The sequence below is a fragment of the Ambystoma mexicanum genome, chromosome 2q, assembly GCF_040938575.1.
Source record: "Ambystoma mexicanum isolate Mex_15411 chromosome 2q, UKY_AmexF1_1, whole genome shotgun sequence".
Taxonomy (NCBI): domain Eukaryota; kingdom Metazoa; phylum Chordata; class Amphibia; order Caudata; family Ambystomatidae; genus Ambystoma; species Ambystoma mexicanum.
The window spans coordinates 1,234,852,598-1,234,879,339 of record NC_090924.1 but is presented as its reverse complement, the minus strand read 5'-3'; the positions used below and the strand labels follow the sequence as shown (position 1 = coordinate 1,234,879,339).

General features: G+C 42.4%; 1 protein-coding gene across 1 annotated transcript in view; it reads right to left on the bottom strand.

Annotated features, from left to right (window-relative positions):
• Positions 1 to 26,742, bottom strand: part of THSD7A (thrombospondin type 1 domain containing 7A) — a 1,346,262-nt gene that overhangs the window by 29,895 nt on the left and 1,289,625 nt on the right. Inside the window, exons 20-25 of the mRNA XM_069648630.1 lie at positions 25,879 to 26,024; positions 22,800 to 22,974; positions 18,929 to 19,102; positions 6,647 to 6,742; positions 3,387 to 3,469; positions 2,705 to 2,918 (exon numbers count right to left, since the gene is read on the bottom strand). Coding sequence (XP_069504731.1) covers positions 2,705 to 2,918; positions 3,387 to 3,469; positions 6,647 to 6,742; positions 18,929 to 19,102; positions 22,800 to 22,974; positions 25,879 to 26,024 — 888 coding nt within the window. The remainder of the gene's footprint in view (positions 1 to 2,704; positions 2,919 to 3,386; positions 3,470 to 6,646; positions 6,743 to 18,928; positions 19,103 to 22,799; positions 22,975 to 25,878; positions 26,025 to 26,742) is intronic.

Here is a 26,742-nt window from a genome sequence, read left to right as displayed (position 1 = left end):
TACCAAACTGTCAGTCACCATGGAGGATATCACTACAGAATGAAGGTGAGGCAGCCCTCCAAATCTCGAACAAAAAACACGGGGAACCTGGATCAGAGGCAAAGATGCAGAATGAAGAAACTGAGAGGGGATGTAAAGAAGAATCTTTTCACGTAGATACTCAGGACCACCACTACCAGTCACCATGGAGGATATCACTACAGAATGAAGGTGAGGCAGCAGGTATGGAAGGACTTTACGAAGTACCTTAAGTTTAAAATACATCGACGGACACACTGCACTAACCTATGGTTCGAAGGACAGTCTGCATGAGAGATGCCCAGGTTTTTTAGGACAATGGCACGTATGGGTCCAAAGAAGAGGGCCAAAAGTCCATGGTACAGAGGGTTGAGCAGTCAATAGGGCCCACAACTAAGACCTCCGTTTTGTTGCCATTTAGAAGAAGGCAATTATCACTCATCCAGATGTCGATTGCCTTCAAACAAGCCTGACAGCGCGCCACTGTATGTTGCTGAAGAAGATCAAGGAGGTTAAGAATGTGGGTGTCATCTGCATAGGAATAACACCTAAAACCAAAAAAATGAATGAGAAGAACTAGAGGCTGGATGCGGATATTAAAGAGAAGGGGGAGAAAGCAGACGTCTGTGGAACCTCGCAAGAGAGGGGCGAGGGAGCAGAAGAAAAAGGAAAAAGAAAAAGAGACTGCGTGTGACGAGTAAGAAAAGAACTGAACCAGGCGAGATCCGAGCCGGAGATGTGCGCTGAGGCCAGCCTGTTCTACAACACTGCATGATTAATGGTGTCAAAGGATGTTGATAAGTCTAATGAAATCAGTGCCCCCACCATGATCCGCCATGCGGGCCAGGTCGTCCACGACGGATACCAACACCGACCCCATCCCCCGCCCAGAATCTTCAAAGAATGTGTGGAAAAGAGGCATCTCCAAAGATTCCAGGATTATCATAGAAAAAGGAAGACGGGAAATAGGACGGAAGTTAGAACGAAAATCAGGATCTAGAGAGGGTTTCTTGAGCAACAGGATTACCAAAGCCTGTTTGAGAGGAGATGCAATACAACTATTTATCAAAGAACAAATTACAGCAGAAGACACCCAAGGGGAAATCAGAGAAATAAGCTTCTTTAGAACGGGAAGTGGAAGTGGAATGGGATCAGCATGGCAAGCCGATTTAAGGGCCAAGGTCGCCCTCAAGATGTCATCTTCACTAAACAGTGGGAAAGAAGACCGGCTATGTGTAGAAGGCACAAACTTAGGAGGGCTCACTGGTAAGCAAGACTGAGATCCTGAATCGCCTATTTTCTGGCATATTTTTCCACAAAAAACTCTGCCAGAGAATCACACAACCCCTGGGTGGGTACAACAGTTTCACAGGCGTAGAGGGTGATAGCGAATGCACAGCCTACATAATTCCCTGGGCTGATTCACAGCCGCAGCCACTCATGAAGAAAAGGCCTTTTTGGCCTCAAAGTAGGAGGTTTGTGTACTCCTTCAATTATCCTGCATCTAAGGTCATGCTGTTTTCATGACCTTAGATGCACACGATGAAAGGGCTCACCTCTAAAATATTGCTAAAAAGTGTCAATGCTGCCTTCTTGGAACATGAAAATGAACATCTCTCAATGCTGCAATCAGTGTTCCTTGACTCTACTTACATAAGCAACGCTCCAGGTGCATCCCTTTGTGCCCCAGGTTTCATGCCTCAGTGGGCTTAGTGGTAGCAGCATCATAATACTGTCAGCAATATCAAGCAAGGAATTTGCCATTTTGAATTGTATGGTTGACACAAATGAATATACAAATTATACGAACTAGAAACTGACATAAAAATAGCATTTATTGTTTGTCCCAATGTGTATTGACATGACTGGTGGTTTGGAGAGGTGGAGTCAACTTCAGATGGCAAGTGACATCTATGGCAATCCTAAAAATTGCTTGGCGGGCAATGGTTCCTTGCAGATGTTGCAGGAAAAATCTGAACTGGGACAATCACTTTGGTCTTAAAAAAAACTCTAAAACACGACCCCTAATGTATACAAAATCTCCTGCGCCAGCCCTTCATCAAACGCATATTATGTAACCATCAAATTAAATAGATGCACACGCTGTGTAACTTGCACATTTCTCTCAAAGTCAATACGCAATTGGGATCAAAGGGTGATGTGTAGTTGAACAGTCAGAAATTATTTATAATTTGCTGAGCAGCATATTTTGTTAACAGTCCTTCTAAAATTGTTTTAAATATGATGTGCAGGAGAGTTACATTTCCCTTTAGCCAGATAAAAGTAAACAAACTATTGTGTGGTTACTGCCAAAATGGACTCTGTTGTCAATAAACAATTGCCCAATCAGGAAGCAAAGACAGATGTAACTGATCGATCCAAAATACATCATGCTTTATTACGTCATAGCCCTTGCAAAATTGTCATGATTAAGATGTGTGACAGTGCTAAAATCACCACTAGTCAGGCCTAAAGGAACAAACTATTATCTGATTAGTTCCCACAAATAATCTGTTGCTTCTCGCACTTTATAATGTTCACTGTACTTCTAGTTTTTTAGTTTCTGAAATAACCACATGGCCTCATTCCCTTTGCCAATTAAAATATCCTTGTGGTTTATTCCGTGCAGTGTGATTTCAATTAGAACAACATACAAATCTACAATGCAATTTATGCTTCATGTCACCTGATCCGAAAGGCTGTAGAAACCATGTCCTTCCTCCTCTTCCAGACTGGCTGCTGGATGGCTGGGTTGGATTAATAGCCCGGCTTGTTTTCACGTCGCCCTTCTTGTCATCCGCGGTTGGCAGTACCACCACGGGAATGACAGTGCACTGGGTGAGTGAGCCATCGGAGGACATTACCTCAGTGTAGCCATCTTCGCAGCCACAGTTTCCACTCTGCAAGTAACCCAACACAGCAATGGATTTAGTTGAGCCGGCCAATAACAAGCTTCCAAAGTTATGTGAGGAAAAGAAGTACAGCACAGTGGATGGCAGGGAGAGGCAATTGTTTTCTTCAGTAGTTGCCTGGAGGGCAGCACAAGCTGGGTTCTCTTTTACAATCACAAAGATAAAAGGTTGGTGGCATTAAATGGCAATAACATTCACACTAATAGCAGGAGGCTAATTTGAAAAACAGTACAAAACAGCACGAGTTTTTAAAAATGCTTAAAGACCATGAAGACATTATGCAAAAGTTCTTGCAAATTAAATTTTAACAAAGCAGGGAAGGGAAGTCATTTATCTTGTCAATGTCAAAGTGCTTCTAGCAGTGCTTCTGACTCTCAGCCTTAGTTCGGAAATGTACAGTCAATGTCCTGGAACTGCTGCCTAATGGCTTATGCCATCGTAGCAGTGCATACATACCTCAGTACAGTAGGAGTGCGGCTGACTGCATGGCGGGTTACAGGACCTATCGGCATCTGGCTGTCTCATCACCAAACATCCCCCTGCAGGAAGGACAACCATGTCGTGAGAATACCAGTCACCCGCAATCACATTCAGCACTCCCACCACACAGCTACATCCTGGACCACATGTGGCTCTCTTTCTATTGGTATTGACGTTTCTGTTTTACTCCACTAAAACAACTGCTGATGGAACCTTAATCAAATAACTAACCTTTATATAAATGTAAAGGGTTCTACATGATCACTGCGTGCGCGCCCCGAAATTTCAAAGATTCAAATTTCGAATACGGAAATGGCGGAGTGCAGTGATCACATGGGTCAAACTTTCCTACATTACACCTACCCGCATACCCCTTAAACCATACTTACCTTCTATACAGAACCTCAACTCGCCCGTCTCCCTCCAACGGAAGTTTCCAATCCCTAAAGATAGTAGGAACTTCCGTTCCATGGTCCTTTTTTCTTTTTTTCCCACTGCATTCCTTTCAATGCAAGTGGGGGAGACCTCTCTAGCCCCCAAACCCATTGTACCATACATGGGGAGCGGGGGATACCCCTGAAGCCCCTGCTACCCTTGTTCAGTATTTTGGGATTCAGCTATTCTGCTACTGCCGAATGCGCAGTAAATGCGCATTCAGCATTATTTATTCGTAGTAAACGAGTGATGCTTATATAAGTAGAGTAATAGAAAAATGGCATCTAAGCACCGATAAGCTAGGAGAAAAATCAAGAGGTAAGTGAGATCCTGGCCAGCTATTATAAGAGCACAATACTAGACTGCTGCCTAGGTAGGGTTCTACCAGAAAAGGGGCAGAAGGGGGAAATGCCTCTGTTTTGGTAATACGTCGATGCATTCTGGTTCCATTGCAAAAATGAATGTTGACAAAATAACACTTTTGGATAGCATACATCATTGCTCTGGCCCTGGTGAGATCCACAATACAAAACGCTATTCTACATGTAGGTACCATGATCCAAAGATATTCGGTTGTGGGACAGATCAGGTCCCATTCACAAAGGAGCAACCTGGAGTAAGTCCAATGTACACCCGAAGAGGGTTTTGTGATTAAAAAATGAGGTTAGTCTTAGTGGCTCTAGAAAACTCCTGCACCAGAAAGCCTTGTGGGTTATGCAGAGGGTCTTGAACTTGATCCTTGCAGCCACTGGGAGCCAGTGGAGGGATTTTGGCGCTAGAGAAACGCAGTTCCTGGGCTTGAGGCCAAGGATAAGTATTGCGGTTCTGTTCTGGATGAGTGGGAGTTGTAGAGGATGGAGAGTAGAAGTAGGAAGATTGAGAAAAAGGCTGCTGCAATAGTCCAGCCTAGAGAGAACCAGGGTTCCCGAGATGGTGAGCCCCTTGGGGAAAGCGAGAAGAAGTAGAATGCCTTTGAGGAGGTGCAGTTGGTAGTGGGACTTGTTGGTGATGTCTGAGGTGTGAGAAGAGAAGGAGAGAGTGGAGTCAAAGATGACTCCTAGATGTTTTGCCTCATTAGTAGGTGAGGGCGCAGGGCCAAGGGAAGCTGGCCAGAGTGAAAGTGGGCATGAAAACCAAGTGAAAACTAATTGGTTCTAGTCACAAAGAATAACCCTTATACTTGACCAAAAGGTGATGCAGCATTTTAAGTTTCTAAGGAAGTCCCTGAAGATCAGGAAAATCATTGTCCCCAGGTCATGTATCCCTCTCCCCATCTTACCTCATTTTTCTCCTTTCAAAGTCCTCTTCCTTGAAACTTTCTAAAAGTTTACACCAGAGACCTCACCATTGATTAACCATACTTCCCATTAAACTCTGGCAACTTTTTGGGCCATAAGGAACCTAAATGAATTCCAATGGCCATGGGTAACCAACTTACACATAGTTGCCTAAACCCCTGTCACTACTACCTAAAACTGAATTTTTCACAAGTTAAACAGGTACAGCATGCCCTATGTAAACTTGCTAAAGGTTTATAAACCAGGCAATCTGTTATAGCCTGAAAGCTATGTGCCTGTGTGTTTCCTACTTGTGTGCTCTAATGTGAGCTCCTAAATCATTTTCAAAGAGCCAGCCCACCAATGCTCATCTGCACAATCATAAGAATCCATTTTTGGAAAATAAATTTGTTTGATACAAATATGATATTGCATTTTTCACTTTTACCTAAGATTTATTTTAAATGAATATACGTTTTTGTATGATTTCCTATACGTGCACGTATGTGTCTGTGCGTGCATGTGTGTGTGTGTATATTCAGTTGTTCTGCTCAATATACCTTGACAGGCGGGGTGCAATGCACCTCATTTTATTGGTGGAAATGGTTGAGTAGTTCTACCCTAGAGTGTGTCTATGTGGCACCCCCCATTATATCCAGACACGATTCTTGTGATTGTGTGCGTGCAACATGGATGTGGCAGGTTTGCGTAGCTTGGCTTCTAAGAGACTGGGTGAGCTAGACCAGTGCTTTCTTTGTGATTGGTATCCCTGGAAACGTAAGTACATCCACATCATGAGAGTTTGCCAAGTATGAAGCCAGTGAAATTTGCATACGGTGATGGCCCCTCATTGGGTGGCTGCCACATGCAACCCTGTGATTGGTGTTCGGAGCCCTGACTTTATCGCAATTCATCAGAAACAGGAAAGGCTCACTCCTTTTTACATGTGATGTACTGAAGACAGTGCGTGACAGTGTACCAAATAGTGAGGTAGGATTACGTGAACTTATGTTGAAAAACGTAGCTGCATTTGATCTTTGTATTTGCCTCTAAACAATTCGATGTCACTAAATGATCTTGCCCACAAGACAAAGTATTCAGATTGCAGTAGGTGGAACATATTGACTGCGTTCAGATGGCTACGGTTCACTGAATTGTATTTACAAAAAGCCACCATCATGTTATGTTTTTTTAATACATTATATCTGAATGTAGACAGCTTTCATTGCAGAATGAAGACCGCCGCCAGGACCAATTCTGCTGAAGGCTGAGGACAAAGGTTCAGAAGTCTTTTAAATAAAGGTGAGAAAAACGTCCAATCCAGATATTGTTAAACTTTCCAAACAAATTCTAGATGAGAGTTTGCCATACATCTGATGCGCTTGGTCATTTTTAGTCACACAGTACAGGGGGTCTGTGATAGTGGAAAATGGATTTTCTCTTCAGTTTCCCAGTCGAGTGAGACAGCTCTGAATCAAAGTATTTCTAGTAGTCACACTATTTGTATAAGTAAAACAGTTTTACCTGTAACATTTATGCCATCTGACCGCTGACACCAAACAGTTCTTGAGGCTCCTTTCCAGGGGCTGGACATCCACTTGTACTCATAGCAATCCCCATCTGTGTAGATAAAACGAGATATTCAGGTTTAGAAAAAGCACTCACCTGATGAAACGTACACTGACAGAACCAATAGACTCGGTTTAGCATTTCTAAAACACAATTAACTTGTTGAGGGAAGTGATTCTGAAGTAAGGCTAGACAAACAAGTTCATGTGCTGCACTGGAAAAAGCAAAACGCACGTTGGAACTATTCTTGGGGTGTTTTTAGGGTGTGGCTTTGGTGGAAATCATGGGGACTAGAAAGAGGGTTATTTGAAGATTCTGCAAGGGCTTCTGCTTCGCAGTCCTAAAGTGAGCCATGAAAATGTATTTGTCACCAAATATTTGACTCAGTGACCTGTAGATATTCCAGGCTAAGGTTGGCGACTTGACCTCATGGTAAGGAGGTGCTTACAATAAAAAAATAAAAACACAATAGCAATGGAAGAGCGAGTAGGGTTCGAACTTAAGACTAGCCCAGAGGTATGTTTTCAAAACAGTTTAAAGGTATGCAATATGAAACATGTATAAACACAAAGGGCCCAATTATTTGCGTGGAAAATAGGGTACTTGCACGCCAAACTGCGTGCAAATCTGTGTTTGTCATTCGATTCATGGAATCCAATGAACTGAACTTTTCCTAGTCTTGCATGGAGTTTGTGCAGGCTGCGCGAGACTCCACGCAGAGCGAGGGTGTAGCTTGTGCAAAGAGCTGGAAATGGGGAAGAACTTGCAAAAAAAGTGGGCGTTCTGAGGGACGATTGAGAAACCTCTCGGACAGAAAATGGCCATGCAAGACCTTCATACTATCCAGCACCCGAAAGCAGGCGTAAGTACAATTGTGCATATGAATCACAGCACAGAGGTGGGTTTGAATGTCAGATTACGGGGTGCGTGTATGCAACCAGGATCCCGCTCCAATTTAGGGGTGCACGTACGCAGCATAGCGGGGTGCAGGAACATTTTACAGGGGTTTGCATGCATTTTTATTGGGAGATTTCTAATGAGTTAAGATTTTTCATATACACATGTTGTCGGGGTGCTGGATACAGTTACGGGGGAACCTGTGCAGGGTCCCCGAGAGGACCCAAAGAATGCATTAGGTGACCACAGTCTTTTCATCCCACCTGTACTACTACAATTTGATTTATGTGGGACTTCCAGAAAGAACTCTTCAAAAAATGCAGAAATCTCAGAAATTCACTACTCACCACCTTCTTTGTCTTAGATCATCAACCACATATTTCTGTTGTCAACGGTTCTCTACTAGCTCCTGCTAAAGCACTATATAGGCTTCTCTTCCTGAATAATAGATCTTACAATGGACCTATACCACAACACCTCACTAAAGTAATGCCTTGCTACAAGCTGAACAATTGCCTATCATCAACTTCTCACACCTTGCTTGCCACTGGCCAATACTGTCAGATCCTACATGGGCTGACATCATTCTTGGCATCGTAGGATCCTCCCTGGAGTGCATATCACTCGGGACTGGGTTTCTTGCATATCTGATTCCCCTATCAACGCGATTCTACCACAGCAAAGGTAATCACATCAACCATCATGGTGGGTTTCCAGTTCTGGATTGGGTGTCCGGCTTGAATGTTATCTTTTGTGACAGCCACCCATGCCTTGTGCCTTATTGTGCATATTACCCTTAGACTTCAGTGTTTCCTACTAGTTCCTTGTCTTGACATCCCACACCTCTTGTTCCTGCTATTGCCCCCTCCCCCCTCTCTGATTCTAGAAGTTCTCCTGTGTTGTCCTTCTGTCCTCCTGCTTCCTGGGTGCCCAGGTCCATGTCAGGGAAGACCATGTTTAGATTAGAGAGCTTCAGTTCCTTACCTCTTGACCTGCTTCACACCATTCGATCCTACTGGGAGTTTTTTTTTTTTCCATTGTAGGGATTTATCTTCTGGACATCTGACCACTCCTTACAATCATCGGACAGAAAGTGGTTTGTCATCTAACTGAAAGGCAGCATCTTCGAAGGGCCAGGCCCTGTTTAGCAGAATTAAACCCCAGAATACACAAGTGAGGCCAGCTGTTAACAAATACATATTCATATATTCGTTGTGAGCTTGATTGGGGGATGTTCTGTAAAACCCAGAAGATCCACCTGTTCCAGTTTGAATTTAGCTTGTGAATCTTTCCTCCATCTGGAGATTTTTGAATTAGATGTAGTCATATCACTCTGAAGCAGCCATGTCAAGAATGATAACACCCCAATGTGTTGCTGACAATAGAGACTTTAGTCTACAAAGAATTCTTGGATATGAGCTTTACAAAGTCTTTTAAATAAAGATTAGAACGTGCAATAGGAAATGTGCTTAAGATATAGAATAATTAAAGACAGCATTATTTTTGCAAAATGCTTGTGAAAGGACACATTAAGGGTACTATGCATTTTAGGGGCTGCACCGGTATCAAGAACTCTTAAAGCAATGATCAGCCATCTGGAATCGTCCATGGTAAACTGTACACCTCAAATGTAGGGGAAGCATCCCCTTGAATATCAATAAACAGCATAAATTAACCACATTATACATTTCACCTGCCTCACAGAACTCAGGATCCTGCCCCTCTAAGATAATGATTTAAGATTGAGATACATGCAGAAATACCAAATGCCCCTGGTGTGCTGATTCCCAGGGTAAGGCCTGATTCCTGGTGACAATTCCATCGCAGGATTATGTCTGTGAGTTGGCTGGTTGGCTGGGAGTGTGGGAATCAGAATCACTCAGCAGCAGCAAGAAGAAAGATTAGTTTGCTATATGAGTTACCACTGTGATAAATCCTGCGGAGTCCTCACAAATACCCTACCTAAAGTCTCCTGCCAGGTGGCGAGGGGAAGACAGCCTCTACCTGATGCTGACCCTGGGTGTGGTAATAGCCAGGAGGATCACCCTGGAGGATAAGGGCACCAAGGGGACAGGAGGACTGCATTGGAAGAGACACAGGATTTGTCTTCCTCGAAGAAAGAATTGTCAGTGCTGCCAGAATATGTAATGGCTTGCTGTCAGAAGGAGATTTTCTTTCCCAAAGTTAAGTATGTCCATGTTGATGAAAAATGTCATAATCCATCATCTATTTGAAATAAAAAAAACTCCAATAAAACCATCTACAGATACAATGGTTAATCCACAGGGGAATCGTCAAAACAAATCTCCAAATATTAACATATTAGAATCTGATCTGTTGGGAATAAGAACCACTCATTAAGTCCTTATAAAACTCTTGAAGAAGATGTACTTAGGGATAGAAATACAAATAATACATTCGGAAACAGCAGTGGAAACAGAAAGGTGGATTTGTAAATTGAGGACTTCAAGCCCCACAATACCGAAAGTACTGGGATGAAGAAGAGGGATGCAGAGGCTCAAGATTGCAAGTGGCAGTCTAATTGCCCTAATGACACACACCTTGAGGGAGATCAAGAGGTATAAAAGACGCCCTCAGTTGCAGGCCATGGAGAGCAGTAGTAGGAGGTTGAGTGAATGCCGTAACTCCACGTTGCAGTTGAAGTGGAAGGAAACTGTTGGGAGCGCGGGAGCTGCCGTAATGATCAGATTGAAGGCTGGTTCTGAGAGGGTTTCTCCCTTCAGTTACCCTGTATGCAAGAGTTGCACAGCGGTAGATGCAGAGGTTGCGCAGCAGGGAGCGTACAATATAAAAGCTCCCCCAATGTAAAGTGTACTACGGTGGCAGGCGAGCACACACTGTCCCTGGAGCATGGGCCGTGGGAAGCAGAAAGAATCAGTTTTCCGGGAAGTGCGCAGCAGAGATAGCAGAGGATCTGGAGGCAGCAGAGCGAGCAGACACGTGTGCAGTACCCGGTGAGTTCACCACAAGTGTGTGATACCAGAACGCTCCGTGATTGCCCGCTAACCCCATCTAATACTTTTGAATATCAAACTGATATAAAGAACTTAAAGTGGCAGAGTAACAATGCTTTTGAATACCAAATTGATACAAAGAAGCTACAGTGGCAGAATAAGAACTTTGGGCAAGAAGGGTATCATTATACTGGTAAAGGTCATAGACTTTGTCCGAATTAAAGGAAGGCAATATCGAGCCAAAGGCATGAGAACCAGCATTGCCAAAGCCAAAAGAGGGCAACTAAGAACCAAGTCGTTTGTGAGCCATATTGCCAAAATGAGAGAGAAACACATTTTGTAAATGACCTAAACAAGCATTGTCCAAGTCAAAGAAGAGTGAGTTGGAATAAAACACATTATCAGCAGTAGGTTAAAATAAAAGTGGGGAAAACAGAAGTGGCAGGAGAGCTGTCTTCCTGATAGGAAGTATTCAGGAAGAGAGGAGCATAACCTGTAATAAACAGCACCAATGTGTTTCATGTCTTCCCAAGAGAAGTAGTCAAAGCTGATTTTGTGCAAAGTTAATAGATTTTGGTTGAAGTAAATAAAATCACAGAAGTATTTGTAGTAGTAATAGAAGTTTTCATTGCTCCTGGCAGGCGTGTACGCATGGGCAGGGACTTAGTAGTGGTAGACCTGGTAGGTGAGTGCACCGGGTAGAATCCATTGAAGTACTACACTGTGGTGGAATACTGTGAAGAAGTGGCAGAATCACTGACATATGTTGTGAAGTGTTGTGGACTTATCCTGACAATGAATCTTTTGTTGACACAGATGAACTGTGGAATTATCATTATTATTTGAAAGACATCTTGAACTTTCTACTACCAGTTGAGGGATAAAGACTGGTTGAACATTTCGAACTGGTGATTCAAGTTCCAGTAAGAGACTTTCTTGGAACAGGAGAACCATGATTATTTGAACTTTGTTACAAGATGGGAAAAAACAATGTTGAACTGTGGAGTAAACATCCTGTTGAAACGGTAAAGGGGATTTCACCCAGGTAAAAATGAGAAACAGTTAGCAAATATTCAGTATACTGAATATAAGTGTTACATTGATTTGAATGGCCATCCATTACCTTGTTAAGTTGTTGTATGAAAAAGTATGAGGGACAGATTCCTTTTGTTACTCTGTTTCCTTTTAGTTACTTTTAAAGTCAGGGAAATCCTTCATAGGGCAGGGATAGTGAGGCGTTTATCAAACCCATTTAAGTTAATAAAATGGCATTTTATGAAAAACCTCTACAAAGTTGTCTGCCTCACATTTCTGACCCGTCACACCACATTCAAGGGACTATCCCTTTTTCAGTTTCAGCTCACAAGCAGGTGACGTGAGCCCAGATTTTGTAAAACATGCAACATGTCTTATCCCATTGCCATGGAACGAGGTATGACATTTGTTCAGATTCAGTAAAGGGGGGCACTGGTATCAGAAAGAATCATACTTCACATTTAAAAATTATTTGGGGTAATAACCATATTTATCGGTTCCTGCATGACAGATAGAGGGGGAACCATCTTTACACCGAGCACTGGATTATGGTTATTAACTGTCCTGCATTAAGTTTTGGAGTGTAATTGATATTGGAACAGACATATACTCCTAGAAATATTAGCCCATCATGTTTCCAAGTTAAATGATAAGCACAAATAATTTCTTTGGAAAAGTCATTAATCAATGGAAGAAGCTGTTGTCAATCAGTTGACATTGTACCCAGAAATGTATGTAAAACTGTATATGATTTCTATTCAATGGACAGAGAAATCGCTAGATTTAAAAGATAAAAAAGAGTAGCATTGAAGCAGGCCAACTCTTTAAGACGACAAGTCATATGGATAATACCAGTGATGTCTGGGATGAACACATTTTAAAAAGCAGGGACTTTAACACTAGAATGAATGACATTAAGCACAGCAAAAATCCATTTAGTAAAAAGAGATTTAACTCAGGTTTAACCCTACCAATTGTAGCACTTGAAGCTGGTACCTCCTATCTACATGGTCAAAATTGCTTTCCACATCAATCATTATCTCTATCCACAGTTCTTTTGAGTGATTGCAAGTTCCATAATTTTGCATAGTGATTATGTTTTATTTCTGATACAAACCTGACTCCAGACATAACCATCCTGATCAAATAATTCACAAATGCTGTGAATGTGTTTATTGTGCTGGTACATATGTAAGTTGCCATATGTTATATAGTGTATAAGTTTGAGTACAATTTGTCAGTGAATTGTAGCTAGAGTAGGGTCACAACAAGGTTTCCGAAACATACCATCAGGGCTTCCTGGATGGAACTAGCTTTGTTGCTTAGGATACAGTTGTATAAATTGAGTATGATTGGGGTAAAGGTGGCTGAAAATGTGCCTATCAGCCCATCAACCCTGAGCACCTTCCCTTTAACAAATGAGCTGGTCATGAAGCTAATCTGCTGTGCAATAACCCGGGGAATCAGATAAGGAAAACATAGACAGAACATTTTAAGAGAAATGTCTAGCATCTAAGATCATAGTTTATGAGTATGACATATGTTTGAGAATGCTATGACAACAGCCACTTAATTGATTATCTGTTGTATTGAATCATTTCATCCTTATCAACTGCAGCTTTAAGGGAACTCCAAAGGTTCTCCCTTTTTAATATGACCCTAAGAGTATTTGGCAGTGCAGTTAACCCATTTCTCAATTAAGTTCTTCGTGAGTTCATTTAACAGTATTTGTGCTACCTATGGCAGCATAATCTTGCCAACATGCTTTACCACTGCACTGAGAATTATTCTCGAAGGGTTGCACTGGAGCAAATGAGTAGATGCCCATCAGCATCTCGGATTGGCTTCTGCTTTTTTATTACTGCTTCACAAAACCTAACACTAGAGCAAGTCTAAAGATGCCTAGAGGTTCTCAGAGATGCTAAATCGCAAATGTAATTCAGAAAGAATAGCCCAAGTACATCTCAGAGATGTTCCAATCATCTCCAGGCACTCATGGGACTCTACATATGTTTCACATTGCAGATCTTTCACTCACACAGATGATGCCAAGTTGTACGTAGATAAGCATCAAAGTTGTTCTATAGTGAAACATCCATCCCCAAGCATGTTATTTTATTTTATTTATTATTTGTATCGAGCCAAATAATCAAGCCCATAGGCTTCAGGGTGCACACAAACGGAAACAAAACACATACGTAGGCTAGTAGAAAGAACAGACAGACATTAGCCTAATCCAAAATAAGAATGTAGATGAAGCGGAATTAGTTACCAATGCTAATTCAAGCAAACAGATATGTCTTCAGGGCTCACTTCAAAGGGGCCAAGGCAGAGCAACCCCTCAAATCAGGTGGTAAGGTGTTCCAATGTTTTTGGGCTGCACAATGACAAGCACACTGACCCACTGAGATCAGTTTTGCTGTTGGCAAAGACAGCAGGTTGGTAAAGTTGGACCTCAATGTTCTTCGTGTAAGTCACCAAGTTATCTTTTCTGATAGGTAACTCAGTCTTTTACCAAATAGGTATTTATGCATGAGAATAAAAAGTCCTAGCTTCCACTGGTAACCTGTGAGGTGCTTCCCTAGCATGAGACATATGATTTCTCCTGCGTAGAGCGTCAAACATATGCCAGCACTGTTCTGAACCACTTGCAATTTAGATATTTCTCCCTTGCTTCCTCCATGTAACAAGCTTCCGCACAAGTCCAATTTAGCTCCAATGATTGCTCTTGCCAAAGTAGCGCAACTATTGTTTCCAATTTGACTCAATAATTTAAGATATTATGCAGAGGTAGATACGCTGTTATTAACATAAACCTTCATGCTCAATTCTGAGCAAATATATTCACCTAACGTTTTTACCTTCTCTAAAGGAGCGATAGTACAGTCAGATACAACACAGTTTTTGTATTCAGTGCCTAGCCTCTCAGTTCCACTGGCTGTGCAAGCAAACATTAACTCTGTCCTAGTGTCATTCACGGCCAGGCCATTGTGTGCCATCCACTGCTGAATATGAGAGCAAACCTCATTGATAACTTCAGTATCCATCTTGTAATACCCTGCAATTGGGATAAGACACTGAGTATCATCAGCTTAGTCGGTGGAAGTAATTCCCTTAGAGTTCAAGAACTCAAATAGAGTTCGAAAGAAGTTGTTATAAAATGTTGGTGATAAGCATGACCTCTGTGGTACCCCATAAGACACATTAATATTATCTGCTGCTTCAGCACCATTGAAGAATCTGGTTGAGCGATCGGACAGGAAGAAAATTACCCAGTGGGCTGCTGTAAGCGAGCAGTTCACAGAGTGTAGTAACCTTTCAACTAAGATGGTATGGTGCACTAAATCAAAGGCGTTTAATAGCATCAATATTACAACGCCTTCCTAGTCCATGGATTAGAGCAGAGGCGTTGCTAGGGGCGGGGGGCTGAATGGGCTATATCGCTGGGTCTTCTGGTTGTAGCCCCAGATAGAAGCTCAAGGGCTACAACCAAAAGGCTAGCTAGCCCCGAGTCCCAACAGCTCAGACATTAGTTAGCCCTGGATCTTTTCCAGACCTAGCAACACTCCTGGATTGCAGGCTGTTGTCTTTCAGGTCCAGCACAGTGGTCTTAGTTCTATGTGCCTGCCTGAAACTTGACTGGCATTTACCCAAGATATTCTGTTTGGAAAGATGTTCCTCAACATGAAGAAAAGCAGCTCGATCTAAGATCTTCAGTAAGAATGGTACATTGGTAATAGGCCTATAGCTAGTGGTGATATTGTGATCTAAAGTAGGCGTTTTTAATAGAGGGGTAATCCGTACTTGCTTTATAGGTTCCAGCACACATCCCTATAAAAAGGAGTTGTTAATAAACTTCGTAATGAGCGGAACCAGGGACGGAGCACAAGATTTGAGCACTGTAACTGGACAGTCATCAACTGTACAGGTGGTTGGTTTAAGTTGTATGATTGTCTCAGAGACCTCAAGTTCTGTTATTGATCTGAACACAAAGTGCTCTACTGTACAGCCTGGTGTCATAATAGGGGATATAATAGGGGATATAATAGACTCTTCTTCTCTTTCTGGAGACCTAACTATGGTTGGTTCATTTATGACGCCCTTAAACTTGTCCCTAATATTCTGCCCGATATCCTGCACCTTGTTGACCAGTGCTTCATGAATGGACATGCACCATGATCTATCGTTAGTCAATTTTGCTTCAGAAGGCACCAGATTTTCTAGTTCCTTTAAGTTTTGAAAGAGTTCACTTGTATCAGACACAGCATTCATAATATGCATTTCCTGAACTGATTTTTCGCTTCAATGAGAGTATGCTTATACTTTTTATCTACTATAGCATAGGCTTCCCTGTTCGGCAGGGTTCTATCCTTAGCCCAAGTATTATATGCCTTATGCTTAATTATTTTCTTGTGATCTTGTGACTATCAAGACGTTGATTATTTTTTCTGGCAGGTTACAGATTGTAAGTGGGGCAATTTGATCTACAAGCTTGGACAGATTGCATGATCTCACATAGGCATCCAGATTATCAACCAGTTGATCAATGACTGGAATTACAGCTCAGCTTCAGCCATACTCATTGGCACACCCACTCCCTCCTTCCCTGCAGCTCTCTGGCCGGCCTCTCTCAGCCCTCTTCCTGCTCCTACCTGCAAGGCAAAAAACCTCGGGGTCATCTTCGACTCCACACTCTCCTTCTCTCCTCACATATCCGACGTCTCTAAGAAGTCACACTACCAGCTACACCTCCTCAGAGGTATCCTTCCTTTCCCCTCCTTCCCCCAGAAGCTCACTGTCTCTAGAGCCCTGGTTCTCTCGAAGCAGGACTACTGTAACAGCCTCTATCTAAATCTGCCTACCTCTACTCTCTGCCCTTTGCAACTCATCCAGAACAGGACTGCAAGACTTGTCCTTGGCCTCAAGCCCAGGGACCGTATCTCTCCAGGACTGAAATCACTACACCGGCTCCCAGTGACTGCGAGGATCAAGTTCAAAACCCTCTGCATTGTCCACAAGGCCTTCTGGGGCCTTGGGCCAAAATACCTTCAACTCTCTCTTCCTAAATATCTTCCTTCTCGAGCTCTTCGCTCATCCGCCTCCAACTCCCTCAGGGTCAGTCCCTTCTCCAAACAACAAGTTGGTGGCAGATCTCTCTCCTCTGCAGGGGCCTCCCTCTGGAACAGCCTTCCTGCATCCCTGAAACTTGAGGAGAACCATCTCCGGTTCCGGAAGCACCTCAAAACCTTCCTCTTCGCCTCCGCTTTCTCTCCTCCCCTCCCCTGCTAAAGTTACTGAAACTGCACTGAATCTGCAACTGGGCCACTCACCGTTCTCGGTCCTTGGCCCAGCCACTCTCCCCTGCACTGCCTCCCTGGCACCCCCTGCACTACGGGACTGTGTCTGTATCCCTACAGCCCCCCTTCCCAGCACTTGTCTGCACTTACTCGCACTTGCCACTAGCTGGCCCTTGTTATTTTTCATGTATGCTATTAACCCTGTACTGCACTTTCCCTGCTCCCTTTCCCCCTTGCACTTCTCCCTTTCCCCTCTACCCTTGCACTTGCGCAATCTGAATGACACCTGGCCTAGTAGGATCGTTATCTGTCTCCCCTTGTTCCCCCCCTGCCTCGTCGCGCCTTGAAACACGTGTGTATAGGCGTGTTACAAATGTCATATCATATCATATCATATCATATCATAAGGACTCAAACATTCTGGGAAACAATAGAAATCTTGGGTGATTTCTTCTTCTTTGATCGCATGGGTATGCTAATCTCAAATGAATACAACTATGGGCCAGGCAAAATGGCTACTCCCTCTACATTGGTATTAAAGCTGGCAGGCCAATCAATAATATTCCTTTTTACATGTGTTGGTTCCCGGATATGCTAAGAAAATCTCCAGTCAGCTAGGGATGATTTGATAGATAATGCTATCGGTCCGAGATGTTATAGAGCCAGCAATTAAAGTAACCATAGAGAATACATTTAGAGGTAAGCTGGAGAAGTGGGAGAAGTATGGCTAGAAGCTGGTCATAAAAATCAGTTATGGGTAAAGCAGTACTGTAAAGTAACAATACATTCATAGTTGTGTTGGGATCCATTCGTATTTTAACATGGGTTATATCACAACCCAAGAGGCCCTGTACCCCAACCTCATGAATGTCAAGTGAGGATCTAAAAATCAAAGCAACACCTCTCCACTATGCTCCCATGTCTATCTGCTCTAACAAACATTAAAGCATGCAGGTACAGCCAGAGCAAGCGATGAACCAGCAGCACTGTGGGGCCATGTGGCCAAAATGGCAAAGATGTCAATATCACGAGCAAGGATATAGTCTCCAACATCTGCAGCATGTTTAGCTAGAGATTGTGTGTTAAGTAACATACACTTCATAAAGTTGGGAGCCTGTTTTATCTTAGTAAATGGGGAAGAACTGTTGAGTTAATGAAGTGATTAGAGGTCACTAGAACATGCATCCCCATCTAGTCAAAGGTCAATCAGCCCGGGTAATGGCCAAACATGGAGATTATTCAAATGTCTGCTTGATGTATCAGACATAAGAGTTTCTTTTAACAAAGATATAATTGATTCAGGAGTGAAAATCACAGGTCTGGCGTAAGATAAAAGGTTCTGACCCTGGAGGTAAATGATCTCATGAAAACCAAATGAATCATTGACCGGGTACATCATGCAGTGGAAGAAGGATCTAGGCTAAAGAAGGGCAGATTTCCACTTAAGATCTGGGTCAAGAGGTAGATTGATAGCACACTCCGGAATGGGAAAGTAAGCCCTGATACACATTGTAAGGTCCTCCCAAGAACAGAGGTCATTCATGTATTGACCTCGGAAGGATAAAGGGCTGAGTCAGGCACACTAGGATTCAAACCTGTGAGGGCAAACAGTCACAGACATACGGCACAAGCACTGGACTCGTTCAGAGCTCTTACTTGTGCTTCTCTAGCAATAACATCACACATGTAATGTTCAAACAAGAATATCCATAGAAGAGAGGCAGTTTTCTGTATTTATGTGCGTAATGAGCCTGCTTGCTCCGCTGCTGGGGAGTACTAGGGAGGGAACCTTTGAAGCATTGGTTTCATGTTCCATTTTGCATACCTTCCTTGCAGTCAGTGTAAAGAAACAATGGTTTCTGTGACTGCGTGGTTGATGGATGTTTTAATTCATTGATGCATTTGTGAGTATGGAACGCACATCAGCTTGTGTGTGCTACATGTTCCACAATGTGAATAAAGGAAATAGTTCTGAAAATAGTTTTGACAAAGAAGGCAAAGGTGCACGCACTCGTGAACATGAACCTACTCACCAATGCATGATCGAGTTTCCACTGCTTGTTCTGGGCATTGATGTTGATTTGCTAGTTCCTGAATAATGACTGCCCTAGATCGAACTTGCACTCCTCCAAAACCGAGGTCTTCTCCAGAAGCACAGGTAAATTGGCAACGGCTCCACTCGGACCACTCCTTTAAGTAACAGTCACCTGCCAGCAGCAAATCACAAAAGGCAGAATTTGGTCACATTAATGATCACATACTGGCTGCCTGCTTGTTGTCTGAGCAAAACAATGAAATTGTATAGAGGAGTTGTAATAAAAACAACATCACAATGTGAATATTTTACACGAAGTTGACAACTCAGTTTGCCTGTAAAAGAAATTCAATCAACCCTTTCAGAAGTGGCATGGTTTCAGCCCTGACACTCCACCAGTAAATCAAGCCTTGCACCAAGACCAGTGCAATAGGGTGCTAAATAAAATAAATTGAAAAAAGTCGTGTACACTATAAATATTTCTGTATTGGCTTATTTGAAACATAAACAGACAGGTCCAGGATCATCTGTAATGCTGCACGTGCTCATGTAATAAAATACTTCTTGAATCATGCCACCAATTTAGATTTGCAGATATATGATCAAAATATGTAGGTATATTTGCAAACAAGTGCACACGATTGGAACTGCATCCTGTCTTAAACATACCTGGAGACAAGCTGGAATATTCTTCAGCTCTGCGAGTTACAACATTGCCCCAATCAGTCTATTACATGAGTGCTATGTATAGTCCACGAGGCTATCCATGAAAAAGGACACCTGTCCTCAGTTGTAGGTCATCTACTGCTTCAAATGTCTCACCAAAACAAGGCCAGGCCTGCTGTTTGCTCCTTCTCTGTTCTTTTTATGAGATCTATGTGGGAAATGCCCGTAACAAAAGGAAGACCTTGAAGAATCTAGGTGTGAAGGCCGCCGCAGCAAGTTCGGCATTTTGCTCCTGTCCTGCTCTCCGAATCCTTTTCAGGGGGTCTCACTTCCACCCCCCTCCTCTGCTGCATGGACATCTTTGTTCCCTCGCCCCTGACCCTCAACTTACTGGCTGCAGGCTCCAATTGCTTTTCTCATTGGTCTGCAAGCCGCAAAGATGAAGACAGACACACGCCATCGTTCTGCACATGTCTTTTTGTGCCTCAAGTTTCCATCGTCATGGCTTACGGACCACAAATGGTTTGGTTTCCTGGAAACCTCTCCCTGATGCCCCCAAAAACCTTCATAGCCTTTGGCAAAGCAGTTACGATTGGCCATTCCCTGATTTTTCACTACTTCCACACCTGCTATCTTGCCCTAAACCCAAGAACTACTAACATAAATACAAGTTGTACATGATGTGAACAAGCAATCAGGATGAGAGCGAAGTCTTTATTTGTTGTGACAGCTTCTGTCTCACGCAATGTTGCCACTTGCGTGGTCTCTTTGTCCTCTGGCAGATTTGCAATGGAAGGAGGGTTGCAGGGCTTGCTAGTGGGATTGAGAAGGGGTTGCCAGCTTCAGTTCGGAGGAACTGGTTAATGAGTGTTGCTGCGTTTTCATTTGGTAACCTTCATGTGGTGTTGAGGTGTGATTGTGTATGGTTTGTTTTCATGTCGGGTGTTGTGAGGTGCATGTGCTTTGTGGTGCGGTAAAGGTATGGTTGTGCTTGGTTTCGAGTTTGAGGGTTCGTATTCAGAAAGAAGAGTTTTAGTATGGTTAGTTAGTGGCAATACATTTCCTACACCCAACATTTAGTCTAAATGTGATACACCCCCCCCCCCGACAGTTCATTCACGTGAGATGCATTTACCACCCCAAACAATTCATCCAGGTGAGACACATTCCTTGTTCCCAATATTGCATCCAAGTTAAAGTTGATGGTGCTAAAAGAAATAAACACAAAAACATGTGGGCACTAAAATCAGTCACAAGACAATAGTAGAGGCACAGCAGCTTAGACGGCGCTCTTTGATATTTGTAAAATATGCGTGACTGCGATCATGGCAGCGGACTAATGGGTATTACTTCATATGGGTTATGGATACCCCATTTAGCATTGAGACTGCCTGTCTTTGTGGGCAGAGTTACATACCATAGATCTCCATCACCTCCACATATTTCCATTCGGGATATCAAGTTAATTATGATACATATTTGTAAATTTATACCAATTATCGTGCTTGTAACTCTGATACCTATTGTATTTTATTGTTTATTTATATAGCGCCTATACACACAAGTGTGTTTCAACGCGCTCAAGGTGGGTGGGAACGGGAAAAACAATAGTCGTTTAGAGCCCCTGAAATTCTGAGACGATATAGTCTGCACAGGCAGATTAAGTGCGTAAGATACGTTTAACAGTTGAGGCACAGCACATAGGCCTGACAGCGATTCTGCACTTTTATCAGTGCAATTAAGGGCAGGAGACAAGGGAGAACAGACAGACATTCATCAGGCACAGAGTGGGGGAGGTCAAGTGCTCCCAGTAGGTGGAGACTGGGTTAAGTGCAGAGAGAGAAACTCTCTTGGGTGATTCTAAGTGCAGTGAGGTGGGTGGGAGTAGGGCCCTGAGGCAAAAGTGAGAGAGGACTGGCGGGGGTGCCTGGGACCGGTGAGACTCTGAAGTACACCAGGCGGCCAGTGAGCAAGCTGTAAGGAAGAGGAAAGGACAGATGGAGAGGGCAGCGGCCCAGGTCAAATGTGCTGCCTAAAACACTGTTAAATCTGATATTCATGTGTTTGAACTACTAATTGTGCTCATGTATGAAGCAATTATCTCACTTATAAATACATTCATCTGATCCACTGATATGTTTGGTAAACATTGTTAAAAAAAAACACTAATTATCGAACACGTGTTTCGCCTGTTGGATGCTTTTTCAAGGCTGTAGTGATTGTGGTGTGATCTTGATTTATTTGAGTTTTATTATATCAAATTAGATGAGCATATATGCTCGTGATTGTTTCCATTGGTTGGTGAAAAATCACTGTTATACATGTTTAAACCAATTTTGAGTACGACATGGTAGAATAAAATCAGGGGAAGGGCTTGGGGTGGCTGGCACTGCGTATATTCGCACCCACTGTTTCAGACACTACATTGGCTAATGGCCCTTCCCCGGGTGCGAATTGAATTGATTTCCAATACAAAAAAATGTGTTGATGATACAGAATTGATGACAACATTATTTAAGGTCACAAATTAAGATATGTATTGTGCAGAGTACACACAATTGATGAAGTCACTGTCTAAGACAAATACTGAGAATGTTATAAAACAGAGAAACATAATAGACAAACTTTTATACACAGTCGAAGATTCAACCATTTTTTTGCTAACAATAAATGAAATTGACTGTTAAAACATAATGCCAGAATGAGCAGAAGTATTTATTCACGAGCATAACAATTGATCATAATGATATAATTTAATAAAGTGAGAACATTAAGACCAGGAGTAGAGTGCATGAATCTTGGAATTTGTGCTACTCTTGGTAGCCATAGCTGGTCAGCTGCACTTGTATGACTCATCCAAAGGTATTCACTCATGCTAGACACTGACTCCACTGCAAATTAGAACCAGTGGCACATCAGCAGGCATTCAAACCCCACTCTGTGGCATGCACGGGCTCCATGAGTTAGCAGATCATGGGCCACTGGAAGAAGCTTGGGTGTATACACCGCGATGTAAAGGAAATCACAGGTGAGTGACGATATGGAGCAGGTGTGATATAGAGACAAATTGGAACTTGTCTAAAGATAGAGGAATGCAAAAGTGAATCAGCAGACTATAATCCAGAGGGAACAGTTTTCACTGTGTGGCTGTTCTTTTAGTGCACTGCACGGATTATTTCTTTGCATCCGCTGTAGCCACTTACCTGGACAAGGCAGAGTGCAGGGCTCTTCAAGTGTTATTCGCTTATCGCCAGCCACGGCAAGCTCGATCTCTCCACAGAATTCCTCATCTACAATTTTACCAGAATCTTCCTTTGTCCCGTCATGAACCACGCAGGACATGTTCCTGAACCTTAAACCTTCTCCACACTGGGCATCCTGTAAGATGGTGAGAAGGAGGGAAACACATTTAAAAAAAAAACAATCTTTCATTAACTGCTGAGTGAGGTGAGGTTTGGGAGGCGTACAAATACAAAGTAACCTAGTTAGTGTATTGGCATAGTGAAGAGAATACCCGAAAGCAATGCATGGTCCCTCCAATTGAGAACTAGAGATTTGTCATATTAGTCTGTGTTTTGTAGTGAACCCATAGCCATGGCTGCAGTCTGTGTACAGTGGTGGGAAACAAGGAACAAGTGGATGTGGGTGCTGGTATTGGGTGCCATGCTAAGAAAGTACGTTTTCAAGGCTAAGACTGCTGCTGTCAAACACATGAGAAGAAGACAAAGAGGAGTTCCTGGGGCTGAGGGTTGTGGTAAATAGTGAGGTGTGAAATTGTAGTTTGCCATTGCTCCCACACAATATGAGAGTAATAGCATTCTATTTTCACCTACCTCACTGATTGGTTATCTTTATACCATGTGGACTGCAAAGATGGCCGCCACAGGAATTCCTCTGTGTTTTCTCCTCACGTAGGAAACAGCAGTAACAAAGTACTAAGCTTTGACAAAGCACTTTCTTAGCTCGAATCACATACCCACGCCTCCTTTAAATGATACTCTGTTCTTCCGAACAATTATAAAGGTAATTAAATATGTGAAAGTAAAAAAACATAGATGGCAGAAAAACAATTCATCCCGTACACAAGAAGATTAAACGTCCAAAAACACTAAAGGTTTAATTCGCTTGACGTGGAGAAAAAACATTGCCTTCTGTGGCAATGTTCACAAATGTAAAATAAATACCCAAAACAAATAGATCTGTGCAGGAAATGTAATCACACCTGCAAAATGGAAAGCCATTTGAATTCATGATGCTCAAAGAGATGTGCGCTGTGGTGTGTCTGTACCTGAACATGTTTCTTCTGTGATTGCTCTTACTTGTTGCAGGCCAGGGGAGAGGAAATGAACAATGCAGGTTGGATTCCCTACAGACCTTTCCTTGCATTTCCCACCCCACAGTTTGAGATGAGTGTGTTCAGTATGCACGTGTCTATCATGTGTTTATATTTCCACCCCTGAAATAGGGATAGGACATCATCTTCACAATCCATGTATTTGTCATTATCTGAGATTTGAATTACTACTCCTAACAAATGCTTAGCATAGCATTACCCTGTGGCAACTGATTATGAATTGTATCATTTGTAAAGCCAATTCCTTTTTTGGGTGACAATATAATACATTTAGGGGCCATATTTTGTTCTATGATGCAGATTGGCAGTGAAAATCAGTAATGCATTTTCCCCCAGAGACAATCACACCAACCCCCCACCCATTGATAAGCTAGCAAATTGGGACCCTACAATTGCAAAAAATCACTGTTTGCTGCTGGCAGTACTCAAACCACTTATACTTTAGTGAGGCTGTTTAATGTGTCTTCCGTCGCTTACACACCAATGACTTCCTTAACACAATTCAAGGGGCCACAGCAATCCCACAACTATTTGAGTCCATTAGGATGTGGTAGAATTTGTCTTTGCAGTAAGGACTGATAATGATAGACCTGCAATAGTGGCCATAATTTGGCAGCGCAGAAGCCCATGACCTATATGGTTTTCAAAGCTTTCAGGCGTCTGAAAATGCATTAATAATTTGTACCCACACACAATTAACATACAATTAAAGATTCCAATTATTCAATTTTAAAGAACAAAAAGGCTGGTTTAGCCTAGACCTATGAGGTGGTGTGATATGCAACAAATGAAAATGAAAATATTCTAGAGAAACAGCCAACACGTGTTTCGACCAAAAGAAGGGTCTTTATCAAGGCAACTCTGGTGGCCTGTGCGGTCCACCAAGAAAATGTGTCCGTCCTGGTGAGGACTGGTAGACAAATTAATTGAAGGACCGGAGACGGTCGGCTCTAGATACGGGTAACTGGTTGTATATTTAATGGACAAGTGAACATTGTGCTTCTCTGCAATGCTGCATGTGTTCTGCGTACACAATGCATTGTTCCACAGTGGGCAAGGACAACGTCTGGAGAAAGCTGCACAATTAACTTTTCAGTTTATAGGGAATTTTAAAGGTCTGAGAGTTCGGAATCACCCCCAACTGAAAGGCACACATGAGCCTCACAGGGCCATGCTCCAAACTGTTGGAACAGTACAATTCCAGAATTATTAAGTTTATCGTTTCGGGCCCTTTGGGTGTGGGCCCCTGCCAAGGCATATTCAGCAGGTAGCACCACTTAATCCTATCCCTATAAACGCAACCCCAGCGCAGATGATTACTCAAGATCACCACCCTCCCTTTTGTGTTTTACAATAAAAAATTAATGAACTTTAACTTAACATTCTTAATAATTTGTCCCTCAAAGTGCTTTTTTTTAATGGGATCTGGTACATCTAGACACATAGAATCACTTACCGTTTTGTACGGGCTGTGGAGGGGGCCTACACTCTATACCTCTGTTCTACTCCCCTCTGCCCCTTACCGTTCCCAAACTCAAACCAACATTCTACCATTCACCTGCCCCTCTGTCCCCCAAACCCTACCAACATAAAATGCAGTGAGTTGCTCCTCTGACCAATACATTCAGTCAACTGTATCCAGATGGGCAGATACCCTTTATTGATCAATATGTTAGTATTTGTCACAAAGGGTAACTTAATATGTCACCCCAAGAGGTTTACTGAATAAATTATACAACTCAAGAATATGCATATTTCAATGAAAGGTGTTGTTTACCAAAGTTGATCACAAAATGAGAATGCTATGGCGAATAATAGAAATAAAGTAAAGAATTGATGGAAATGGTCATTTCTGAATTTCTATTACTGATGTCACTGCAGTGTTTGGAAAATATAGTTCAAAGCAGCGTGAATCCGAATTCCCATACCTCCACCTTGCAGTTAGACCAGAGGCCATATTGCCATCGATAACAGGGATTAACAGAGCAGGGCTTGGTTTGCTCCATCTGCACTGGACAAGGCCTACCGTCACCCTGGAAAGGTTGAATTATTTTACGCCTCCGTACCATTTTGCCTGAAAGAGAAATAATAATTATAATAAATTATGGTTATGCAACGATACCTAAATGCAATAACAGTGGGCACTGTTGCTTCTTGCCTTAAACTGATAAAATCACATGTAGATGATTGAAAATGAAATGAAATAATGAGTACTTAAAGTTTTTCAGAAGCATGAGGTATTGCATGGGGCAAGATTATAGCTTTAGGTAAAAAGTAAATGCAATATTATTAACAGTAATATTAATAATAATAATAAAAATAAGAATAATCATAATACGAATACAAATAATAATGATACTACTCATTATATTACGAATAATAATTATAGTAATAATAATAATATTAATAATAATTTCCTGAAGTAGTTTCACACTTGACTCCATCGTGACATGAATGAGTATGAACTCATTCTCTCCCCCCTTTCCACTGTGCCAAACCCCAGACACACAACCAAGCTCTTTACTGCTGTATTATAGAGAGAGGAATGGTAACGAGTTAAAGCCCCCATGTTTCAGGAGCTACAGGGGCACCACCGAAACATACCAACACTGGGGGAGAACTATTAAACATAATCTTGGGCGGCCTCACAAGCGAGTGCGTATCTACTCAATATTTACTCTCGCTCCTCTCTATGTAGGCTTGCCTTCATCCACTGACTGTGGTGGGACATTTACTTATAGCCATGCCTTTAACCAAGAGGGTCCGAGTGGTACACCAGGTGCACAGTTCAC